This window comes from Sturnira hondurensis, unplaced genomic scaffold (assembly GCF_014824575.4).
Source record: "Sturnira hondurensis isolate 20B ecotype Veracruz unplaced genomic scaffold, ASM1482457v3 Scaffold0018337, whole genome shotgun sequence".
Taxonomy (NCBI): Eukaryota; Metazoa; Chordata; class Mammalia; order Chiroptera; family Phyllostomidae; genus Sturnira; species Sturnira hondurensis.
Window position 1 is genome coordinate 2,630,987 of NW_028090968.1, and position 12,459 is coordinate 2,643,445.

Sequence of the window (12,459 nt, forward strand, 5' to 3'; positions counted from 1 at the left end):
ATTATAAACTTCCCAAATCACTTTATTCTTTGGTGAGTAATGGCCATGAAAAGGATCATTTATCATTTATTTATTATTGAGTGTCAGCTAAGGGGCAGGTGCTGGGGATGCAGAGACAGAGGCGCAGCGCAGAGAAAGCTGCAATCTTCTGAACCTATCTTGTCCCACAGTGTTGCCTGCTGCATGGAGAAAAAGAAGGCTCTGGGCTGGTGCTGCAGATCCAAGGAACATTCTAGAACATTCTAGTGGCATGGCACAATATATAGAGAAGAAAAGGGAACTGGGAAGCAAGCTGCTCTGCCCCTCACTGGCTGGGCACATGTGGGCACCTCACTCAGTCTGACTCCCATTTCCTTATCAGTAAAAGAAGCTAATGGTAGCAGGTCAGCCCATTGGGCTGACGTGGGGATTGAGAGCTTTAACATGTGTAACAGGCTTTCCACATCTGATATGGAATAAGTTGAAAACTTCGTATCAAAGTGAATCTTTCGGACCCATTTTATGACACAGCGCAGCTCAGGGGGTGTGAATGTCCTCTGAAGCTTTCGCAGTGGCAGGGATCATCGTCTCCAATTTACCTTCCCACCGACCTCTGCCATTTGGGCAGAAAGCCCCAAGTCAGAGCGCACTCTCTCTCCCCATTCGAAAGGGCAAGCTTTGCAGGCACACAGGTGCCTTCTAGCCCCTCACTTACTGTCATGCTCCTGTACTCATCTTCAAACATGTCCAAAAAAATTTCTTCTCCCTAAAAGGAAAGGAAGGGAGGAAAGAGAAAATCATGCATATTTTTTTCCATAAACAACAAAGTATTATAAACTCTAGTTCACGGCTTCTGGGTCCATCTGTTTCTCATTACTGAGTTCTCGTAAATCACCAGGAAGCAAAATACACACGTGAACACGAACACACACACTCAAATGAAAGCCTGGATATCAAATTGCATCTCTCAATGTTCCCCTTTCCAAAGCATCATGTAGATTTATTATGCCAAGGTGGTTAGTTAAAAAACAGAAACCAAAAATAACACCATACATAATTAAAATATTAAAATGCCTAACATTTCAAGTGTTTAACATCCTCTATTTGCTGAGAATGGTGGAGGAAAGGAGAACCCTGGTTAACCTGCTGTGTTAAAATGATGAGGCTCCACACCTCTGCAAGGAAGAGTGTAATTAAACGTGCTTAACACTGAAATTACAGGCTTGTTGCATTTGTTTTTGAGGTTTCGTAGTTCCTGCAGCCCTGAGGATGATCCAGGAGGCCCCTCTCAGAACAGGGTGGTGGGTATGAACTTGGCTCCGAGACATACAAACTGGGGGCCAAACCCCAGCTTCACCTCTCAGAGCCTCTCAAGGCTGGGGTGGCAGCCCATGTCTGTGTGGGTCTTTGAAGATGAAATGAGGTAACGCACATAAAATGCAGAAACAAGAGCCTGCCACCCTATCAGGGCTGGTAAGTGTTAGCGCTTATAGTCATTATAATCGCTGCTGGATGGGCCCATAGCTAGGGAGGGGAGGGAGATACATCATGACTGTTAGAAATGTCCCATCTCTCTCCTAAGTCCCGAATCTCTCTCTGCCATGCGCTCTCTCTCTCTCTCTCTCTCACACACACACACACACACACACACACACACAGAGTCAGGTTGGGAACAGTGATAGGTCCTTTATATATTTTCTAGTTTTCAGATCTACAGAGCCATTTCTCTACAGAGAAATTTGAATATTCTTGTGTGGTATAAGTACAAGGCAATAACCACAGAAATAAGAACCCCTAAAAAACCAAAAGCTTCTGAGATATTATACTTAGGTGTAAACCTTACAGGCTAAAAGAGAGAGAAAGCTGGGTTGGGAGAAGGGAGCTACAATTCAAACACAGCCAAGTCCTCACTTAGCATCATTGATAGGTTCTAGGAAACTGTAACTCTCAGTGAGAAGACATAAAATAAAATCCATTTTACTACAGGCTGACTGATATAAACACGAGTTAAGTTCCAATAGCACTTTTGGTCACACAAACATTACCAAACTTCTAAATAAAAACCCACAACCATTCTAACATTGAACATTTAAAAAACATTAACCACAATAAGTCAGATCATTCTTTTTTAACCTGCTTATTCTAGCTCAGGGCTGCAGGTGGCTGGAGCCTGTCCTGGCAGCTCAGGGCGCAAAGCGGGACCCCACTCTGGACAGGATATCCTTCCGTCACAGGGCCACTCGCACACACCCACACTCAGACTGAAACAGCGCAGACACACCAATTCACTTCACATGCGCATCTTTGGGATGTGGGAGAAAACTGGAGTCCCCGGAGGAAACCTGTGCAACCTCCATACAGACAGTGGCCCCAGGCTAAGAACAGATGTTTTTTTCCCAACATTATAATGAAGTGACATTGAACAGAATGTTATTTGAGAACCCGCTGTATAGCTCTCCTCTTGTTAATGATGAAGAAAAACCTCTAGGGAAAATGCCTACTACTGTGTCTTTCTGTTTTTGTAATCTAAAAGCTTCTAGGGGAGAAATACACTGAAAACAGTTACAGTGGAGATTCAAAGATGACGAATGCAGTTGTGAGGCATCTCCCTTCAAAGCTTTGCTAGAGGACATGCATCCTCACTTAGAGGCCATGTGGTTTGGGACAGTCCAAGGGGAGACTGGGATTTCCTCCCCAGTGCATAGGGGCCCACAGTGTTGCTACCCTCGTCTGGGCATGTTCACGGTCTCGCAGCTGCATGCGGTCATCTGACCCTGGCGAGGTGGATTTCCAGGTGACATGACCTAGTTTTATATCACTGAACACTGACAATAATGGACACCAGCTTAAAGAGTGTCCTGCAAAGAAGAAGACTCCTCGCATATATGCATATAACTGACAGCAGTTGGGAGAGAATGCCCAAAATGAAGCACAGGTGACAAGACAATGGCAGTGCCGACACCGCCTCCTAAGAGGACCTCTTCACCAGTTAAACGACTCGGGGAAAGCATCACTGGCTGCATCTGGAGAGAAGTGACATAGAGGCCAAAAAATCAGAACTCTCCTAGGAGGCTTGACATACGGATTAATCCACTACCGCTGACGAATGATGAGCCTTGCCAAAGAATATACTATGCTTTAAGATAAGAGCTAAACAAAGCTATCACAATGAGATATTTCAAAACTAATAATCATCTAGAACCCAAAGACAAACCTACCAATTTTTCAGGTACGGAAAAGTCATGGTGGTTCTTGACAAAAATCTCATTAAACTTAATGACAAATGTCTGGGAGCCTGTATGGGTTTTCTCAGCATTCATGAATATAATAATGTATGTGTATATAATTCATAAGTTCACATGTAATTCAAAATTACTTTTATATGTATAAGCACATACCATTCATGAGCATATAAATTTATATGTGTAGGTTATTCACACATGATGTATGTATATAACTCATAATTTACATATGAATATACCCAGAAATAAATTCATATCAAACTGATAAACAAATTGCTCATACTAGGGGTGAGTCTTCGAAAGTCATACTGATAAGGGGGCACGGGCAGAAAAACTGAGACCCCTGCTCTGGGGACCATGAAATTGGGCATTTTCACTCTGAAACTACAGGGAGAGGCATGACTGGAGACATGTCACCTTTGCGTGTGCAGGGCCGGACCCTACAACCCCGCGTCCGCACCGCACACCACACTGCCGTCGCCCCTGCGCCCTGCCGCCCTCCTTACCTTGTAGAAGTGCCGCGCGAGGTGGACGCTTTCTTCCCTCGCACCCTGTTAAAAGGGAGAGAAGGAGTGAGGGAGCCAGGTCTCCTGGAGGCAAGCGAATGGGGTAAATCACTGACTCTAAATCTATCCTTAATCTATAGCTGTTTTCAATGAGAAAGGAGAAACAGGAGAGCGAGCTCAAAATTAAAGATGAGTGGAGGGTATGCAATCCCATGTGACGCGGAAAGCTGTTACTATAGTTAAGTGGGGGACAGTGGGTTATAAAAATGGTCATGGTGATATTTCTTATTTGAAAAAAAGCGTGAGTGAATATCTGTGTGTATCTGGAAAGACATGCCAAAGTATCAACTACAGTTGTTATTTCTGACAACTGTACTTTCTAAATTTTCTCAAATAAACATGGAAAATAAGGGGGGAAACAAGATGAGCTATTTAAAACAATAAATGTAGACATTAGTACAATAAACTATAAATAACTATATATACACATTTTAGAATACAAAAGGAAAAAAATTTTAAACATGGAGATGAATACGAGCCGAACAGTTACGAGAGAAACTACTAAAATACACTAGTTAAGCAGGCTCATCAGGCCAACTCCAGTGGAAGGGAAGATCTGTGGGAACAAGCAGAGGTAGTGGCCTCCGGGCTATTGGGCCCAGCTTCGTCTTGCTGGTGCTGTGGACGCCACAGACCAGGGACCCCTCTCGTTCTCCCAGGTGTCCGCGGCTCACTGGCACTGGGAGTGGAGAGGGCCCTCACCTCCAGACAGGCCAGGTGCACGTCCTTGATGATGCAGCCCATGCTAGTCACAACTTGCTGCTTCAAGAGCAGGCAGCTCAGCTCCAGTGTCGCCAGCCGGATCTTCCCATCTGCAGAGCACATTGGGGTCAGCCTTACACATCCAGCGCTACATGCCCTTAATCACAGCTTCTTACCTTCCGGCTCTGAGGTTAATAGGTCAGCTGATCCGCTGACTGCTCAAGACCCCTGACATCCAGTGGGTACAACTCTTGGAAACCCCTTTCCCAGTAAATTATAATGAAATGTTTCCATTAAAACTGTCTAGACCTTATACTCTCTTTTAGTCTTTTCATGGGGAGAGGGGATGCAGGAAAAAGAAAGCACTTAATTATTATTACTAAAGGTCTAGAAAAGAGCTGTCTGTGGTTGCTTTGCTTGCCCAGTATTCCCTCCTCTTCTTCAGGAACAAGCAGCCCCAATTTCCTTTGGAGAACCACCAGCTCCACTATTGAACACGTGATCCTAGGGGTGAGCACATCACCCAGGCTGGTCACAGTGACTGGGTAGGGGATGGGTAAGGGAGCCATTCTGAGCTAGGAAGGCTCAATCCCACAACTTGCTGGAAACACTGGGCTTCCAGCAGAGAGGACAGGAACAGAGGAGAAACCCTGAGTGGCATAAACATTTTAGTCCACAGTGGCCACAGCCCCATTCTCACCAGTGTTTTCAATCTTTTGTAAAATGTTCGTCAAATTGAGCCCCACGCCTCCTTTCCCACCAGAGTACCCAGAGTGCCTCTCCTAGTCTAAGGCCCCAACGGAGAAAGAGATTGCTGAAGCTGCTGGCTACAGAGTCCAAAGATAGTCTTGAAAACACTGTTTGAACCCCTGGATACAGCTGTGCCTGAAGACAGTATCCAACACAAAGTTACATGAGCCAACAGTTTTGTTTGTTTCTGTTTGAATTGTTTCAGCCAGTCAAGTTGGGTTTCTCTCCGTCGTAACCAAATTCTGAGTGAAACAGTGCCCCATCCTATTGTGAGCCAGGCACCGGCTGAGTACTCTGAAGACGCTCCCTCAGTGGTCTCTATAAAAATCAGCTGCAATGGGTGCTATGAACTGAGGCTTAGAAGAGGCAAGTGATATGTCCAAAGCCTCACCCTGGGCAGTGGTGAACCCCAAGTGCTCCAAATGTCAAAACCCACGCTTGGCATTGTGCTTAGAAGCATCTGTCTGAAAGGCAAACTCGTCCCTGGGCTTTTACCTCATTTCTGAGGAGATGTCTTAATGTGGAAGAAGGGCCAGAAGAGGACAAAGTTTTCAGGCCATATCTGTGAGGCCTCAGAAACAGCAGAGACCAAGATGGGCCACTGGGAAAAACTCAGGGCAGATGCACCACCGCATATCCCCCTGCTCGCCCTTTCAGGCCTCACGTGTCAGGAGGAGAAGAGGGAATCATTTACTCAAAAATGAATAGGCTACATGCAAGCAGAAGCAGGCCTTCCTAAGCATGATACAAACCCAGGGCCATGTGAAAAAAAGCTGCTTAGCCTCAGCTCAGTCCTCCTTGCTGCAGCCCCACCTGGCGGCCCAGAACTAACCCCACTGCGGGCTGCTGCCCTGCCCCAGCAGCACCCACGTCCTGCCCTCCTCTGAGTTCAGCAGTTTCTCCAGGGCCCAGCCTCACTCCCGCCCGCCCCTCCACTGAGCCACGCTGTCGGCCCTGTCAGAAACGCCCCTTCTGCTGCCTCCAGGGAAATGGAATGTGATTTTCCACCAAGACCCTTTTCCCTTTATAAGCTCCTGCCAAGGAGCTGACTGCCTCCAACTGGGCTTGTCTTATGAGGGAAACAGAGGGAGCAGCAAGTTCCTTAGTCCTCATCACAGCTTCCAGACTGTCCCTATGAGCTGCCCCAACCTCTTCTCTTCAGAAATCCAGGCAGTTCTATATGCCAGCCTTCAAGGAGCCCACCCGCTGTCCATCCCCACCCTGGAGGTTCCCCTCCTAACATCCAAGACACAAGTCCGCCTTCCTCCACCACAAAGCCATATTTGTTCACACAGCTCCTACCAACTGCCCCCTGGGCCACCACCCTCAGGGATAGACTCTGCCTTACTGACTGGCCTTCTCAGCACAAACTAACTCTGCTGAGCACCCTTGGTCCTGAGCCAAACACATCTTTCTTGCCACGCAAGACACCCCCCTCCTGCTCCTCTTCTTCCCTCATGGGGCCTGGCTCAAGCTGCTGTGCTGGCTTCCCCTCTAGATCACCTCCAGATACCTGTAGTAGCCCAGGGCTCGGTCTTACACATGCCTCTCTTCTCTCCTGTGGCTTTAAAAAACATCCACATGATGAGTCCGAGCCCCAGAGTGTTAGTTCTGGCTCTGATGCCACTCTGAGCTCCAGATTACATCTCCAGAAGGAGACCTGGACTGCTAGGACTTCACAGACCCCTGGCTGTGGCCCCTGAAGGAGAGGAGCCATGTCTGTCCTGCATTTCAGTATCCCTATCACCCACACACAGTAGCTGACACGCAGGGGTAGCTCAATAAACAGTTGGTGAACTTACTGATCCCCTGCTGACACCTTGGCTGACACCAAGTTTGAGGCTATAAACTTGGCTCTCCAAGATCCTGCACTCACTCCCCAGCGATCCCCCATGCTTCTGGCCACATCTTGGAGCTATGCCCCTTTATTTCTAAAGTCCCTCTCTGCCATCACAACCACTGTTCCTACCCTTATCCTGAGCCTGTCCTGGGCCATTCCTGGATTGCTCTTGATGGCTTAGCTTAGCGGTTCCCTCAATCACGCCACATCTGGGTCAGGCCTCTTCCCGTGCACTCATTCCAACCTGACGGCCTCTCTCCCTGACTCTGCGGAGAACCTGCCTTGCAATAGGGTTTCCCCACCTTGGCAATGTTGACATCTTGGATCAGATAATCCTTTGTTGTGGTGCTGTCCTGTGTACTGTGGGATGTTTAGCAGAATCTCTGGCCTCTACCCACTACAAGCCAGTTCTAACACCTCCCCAAACTGTGATAACCAAAATTGTCTCTGGACACCGCAAATGTCCCTGGGGAGGCCAGATTGTCCCCAGCTGAGAATCACTGTGCTAGACCATCCTCCCTGCTATTTTCTAGTCCGTGCTGTGGCAGTAGATTGGTACTGGCTAAAACCTCAGAACTAGGCCGACAAGGCCAGGCACTGGGCACACCTTGTATTATCAAAAGCACTTGACCCAAACCTTCCACTCCTCCCCCTCACTCACACGGTCAGCCCAGTCCAAGCTCAGATGTGACCTGGGCTACCTCAAGATGAGGGCTGCAGACAGTGGCAAAACTGGCAAAATAAGGGTTGGGTATGGAAGGAGAAAAAAGACAGGTTCTGGCACAAACACCACAGTGGGAAAAGAAAGAGAGGAGGCCCAGAGATGAAGACACGGCAGAACAGGAGGGAACGGGTGGCCCAGGGTATGTTTGTGTGTGGCAGAGAGAGTGGCTGAGATCTGCCTGGACCACCCGACGGGCCAGGTCTAGAGCTCAGGGCTCCTGGTGCCAGGCGTGGGGGCCTGGTCCCTCTGACTCCACTGCCCCAGTGAGCGGTCAGCACCCCCAGGTACCTGGCTGGGCAGCGTTGTTCATGATCCTGATGAGTCTTTCGGCCAGCAGGTGGTTGTAAATGGTCTTCTCGGCCACGCTGGGCACTGGGAGCTGGATTCGCTCTAGTTTTTCAGGATCCATGCCTGGAACAGGGAAAGGGGCAAGCGGTGGGCAAGTGGAGCCATACTATGGAGAGCCCTGCACATCCGAAATGCCCCTTAGAGCAGGGCCTCCCCAACCTCAGTCATCCATGGTCCATTCCGTGACTTCGGCCATGACTGGGTGCTGTCTGTACTACAACTTACCTTAGAGTTTTCTGCAAATATATTGAAACATATATATTCTATCACTATATATAAATAGGAAATCAGCATTGCTGCACTATGGACAGTAACTGTAATAAAAATGTTTTTATATTTTAGCCAGGGACTGGCCCCTCATGGCCTGAGGCCTACGTTGTCCGTGTAGAGCAGGGAGTTTGGCGGGTGTTCCAAAGGGGATGAAGGCACAGTAGCCCCAAACGGGGACATGGTCCCGGACAGAACCATAGGGAACGGGAATGGAGTGGAAAGCACACTTTTGCAGCGTGCTTCACTGCCATTTTGTGCTGGGTCTGGGTGGTCCCTAGGCCACCTCTGTGTGTGACACAAGCCACATGAGGGGGGACAGAGACCCAGAGAAACAGAGACCAAAGAGAAAAGAAACAACAGTCGTACCCAACAATTACACCCCAAGCTCTGAACACTGAACTCGAAGAGCAAGACCTACCACTCGACACACCATCGGGCAGCAGCAGGTGCTACCCTGGCCAGAGGGTGGCCAGAGAGACTAGGCTAAGTCTTATGACAGAAAGGTACAGACAGCATGAAATCCTGGAGAAGCTCTACCTCTCAAGAGGCAAAGGAATCGCCTTCTCTGCCATCTTGGAGCCTGGAGGCCTGCCTGGAACAGGACTTCTACAATGACAAATACATCTGGAAGGCTGTGGTCTGAGGCCATTTTTGCCAGCTATAAGCGGGGTCTCGGGACCAGAGGGAGCACACAGCTCTTCTTGAAACTGAAGGTGTTTATGCTCGAGATGAAATAGAATTCTCTCTTGGTAAGAGATGTGCTTACACGTACAAAGCGAAGAACAACACAGTGACTCCCTGTGGCAAACAGAACAAAACCAGAGTCATCTGGGGAGAGGTAACTCGTGCTCATGGAAACACTGTCCTGGTTCCTGCTAATTCTGAAGCAGCCTTCCTGCTAAGGCATTGGACACAGAATCCATGCAATGCTGTACCCTCAAGGATTTAAACTTATTGAAAAGTAAATAAATAAAATGGATTTGTTAAAAATAAAAGAATCAAAGGAATTACGTTTCCTTCAGTGCATACTAACAGCATGCAAAAGAGAAAAGACAAGAGGGGGAAAGGTAGGGGATGGGGGAGCATGCAACATCGAACTGTGAATGAAGTGACGTCTTCCCTAAAGCAGAACCTGAAAGCCGGGGTGACAGGAGGACCTGTGAGGGCTGCTTCAACAGGCCAGGTGTGGGACAAGAGTGTTCCAAACCCTTACCCTCTCATCTAACAAAGCTTTGGAAAAATACGCTTGTAGAAACAAACATTTCTCCTGATCCAAGCTTGGAGAGCTGAACAGATTGTTTATGCTCAAAGCACGTCTTTTCCTGTTATTCTACAACAGGGGGGAAGGTGGCACTTCTGGGAACTCTTGAAATACGGCCCCTTGAGTCCTAGATGACGCTTCATTTAGAACCTTGACAAAACAGCGGAGGATAGCATTGAGGAGCTGATTGTCTGGATTCTAAGTAACTCCCCGCCCCTGCCCCACATTGACGTAAGAAACCATAACAATATATCTTGTTTTATTGAATTCCTTCCAGCTCCGAACCAGAGGCTAAGTCATGCCAAGGAGATGACATGGGTGAGGGACGGCTGAAGGGCTTGAGTTGGGGAGTTCTCTCTCTCACGCCCACCACTATGGCTTCCGTCAGAAAAGCTGGCTGCGATGAAAATTTAATTTGTGGATTCTATATCCCATTTTCATGTGGAATGTTCAACTCTGAAGCATTCTGGTTTATTAAATGGCAAGAATGTCAACTAAATCTTTTTGGCATTTGTTTTTTCCCAGAGATGTCAACACCATCTTAACATCTCTCTCTTTTCATTTCTGACCCTTTTGGGAACTGTCAGCCAGTGGTTCTGAGAAAAAAAAGGTTTTTCAACCTGCCTAGTGCATCACCCAACTTTATGAACTGACCATCTATAATCCCATTCCAAAGAAGCCTAGCTGCTGGCTCCCTTGGGATTATGGTGGTGACTGGCAAAACCAGGAAGAGACCCCTGGCTGGTGTGGCTCCGTGGATTGAGCGCCGGCCTGCAAACCCTTCCCAGTCAGGGTACACACCTGGGCTGTGGGCCAGGTCCCCCGTAACGGGCATGCTAGAGGCAACCACACTTCGATGTTTCTCTCCCTTTCTCCTTCCCTTCCTCTCTGTCTAAAATAAATAAAATCTCAAAAAAATAGAGAGAGACACAGACTCAGAGCAGGGCTTGAATTTCTATGGTAAGCTCCATTTTGTCTCTTTCCTGTTATTGCCCTTATTCTCTTAGAACGTGTTAAGAATGATGCAATCTGTGGCAAAATCTTCTTTCATTAGGAGGAGGAACACTCCAAGGTTATCCTGGCCTTCCTCAATGGGCAGCTCTGCCCTCTGTTAAGGGGGACAGGAGGCCCTGGGGGACTGAAAAACTTTCAGAATTTTACAGGGCCAGATTCCTTTATGAGGAAATTAAGGACCAGAGATGTTATATCCCATCGCCAAGGTCACAGAGCAAGTTAGAGACATGGTTAGAACCAGGATGAGATGACAAAGGTGGACAGGATCCAGATGGGGAGGGGCAGAGCCACCTGCATGGAGAGCCGACCACTGTGAGCAGTGCGCAAGGGGCTTGCCCTCTGTGCTGAGGACAGCCTCCGCCTCCAAGGTCTTGTGGTGCTCTTGGGCTTAGTCTTCCCTGGGTGCCGTCCACACTGCGGTCAGGTGGAGGTGGAGAGAGCTGAGCGCAGAGTGCTGAAGGAGTTTGATTTTGATACTTAGCCTCTTCAAACTTCAGCCTCTTTACCTGTGCAATGGGATCATTACAGTAACTCTGCCCCAGGGTTCTCGTCAGCATCCACAGGGTTCTCCACCCTTTCAACACTTTCCTCCAAAAAGACTTGGCATTTTAACACATTCCATATGAGGTGGATTTTATCACCGGGCACAGAGAAAGAGAGAGCAGGATCAATTCCATGCAACATATATCAAAACTTTATCTAAAAAACCCTTGGACACCCTCATTCTTTCCCCAGAGTTTCTTCTGGGCCAGGTGCCTCATTTCCTCCCTGTCTCTTTTTTTTTCCACCATGGCCTCTAAAACCCCTTGTGTTACTTTGAATTATCCCATTGCCATTCTGGCAATTGGCTTTCAAGGCCCGTGCAGCGAATTCAAAAGCTCCAGACAGTCTTCTGGATCCAAACAAAATGACAGATGACAGTGGCAAATGAACAAGGTCAATGCCACATATGACAAGGATACACATATGAAAGGGGAAATGGCACACATGTGCACGGGCAGACGTGCACATGCATACATGCGATGTTCAGTCATGAAAGGCAGGTTTTGTTGCAAACTTGATTGAGTTTCCTTGCTAGCCATTTCTGTTTGACTGAAATAAACACTGGAGGATACATTGTCCTACTTGCTTCAACGCTTAAGGGCTGGCAAATTCCAAAGAAACCCAGGTGCACTTTACATGGCCCAGGAGGACACACTAGCAACTTCAGACTTCCAGCAAACCATAAGCTTCCTTGCTCCCTTCTGGCCAGAGCCAGATCCTGCTTTGCCCAGAGGAGTCAGAACAAGTTTCTCCTTTTCACTGCTTCCACCCAACAACCCCAGGGTTGGGGGTGTGGCGGGAGTGGAACTCCCAACTAATTCAAATAATCTAAAAAGAAGGGAAGGGTGTGGTTCTAGGATGTCAATAATTAGTTACTAAACTTCCCCCTCTAAACTCTGATTTCTGGATTCTTCCTCACAGTAGTCCCCAGGAAAGGGTGAAAAAGACCCAGACCAAAGTTACATAAGAAGGAGACAATCAAACCTAGATAAAGAGACCACAACAATGCTAGGTAAATAATGGTTAAAATAATTTTTCTTTTGACCACACAAGGTTTCCCTGGCTATAGTCACACAAGCGTTGCCAGCTTTGGACGACTACAGACGAACTATTTCGAAAGCTAACCAGATGTTGGGCTGATTTCCAACGTACTTCCAGTTCTGATTGTGTGTCAGTTGAGATTCAAAATGTTATTTTGCCAGCTCTCTGCATGGCAAAAG

The 12,459-nt window shown here is 47.7% G+C and overlaps 1 protein-coding gene across 5 annotated transcripts in view; it reads right to left on the reverse strand.

The window, feature by feature from the left end:
• The window catches only part of CLEC16A (C-type lectin domain containing 16A), a 222,149-nt gene that overhangs the window by 118,757 nt on the left and 90,933 nt on the right, over nt 1–12,459 (reverse strand). For all 5 annotated transcript variants that reach the window (XM_037069041.1, XM_037069040.1, XM_037069037.1 and 2 more), the window contains 4 exons: nt 8,092–8,214; nt 4,490–4,599; nt 3,728–3,772; nt 695–745 (listed from right to left, as the gene is read on the reverse strand). In XM_037069041.1, the coding sequence (XP_036924936.1) occupies nt 695–745; nt 3,728–3,772; nt 4,490–4,599; nt 8,092–8,214 (329 nt within the window). The remainder of the gene's footprint in view (nt 1–694; nt 746–3,727; nt 3,773–4,489; nt 4,600–8,091; nt 8,215–12,459) is intronic.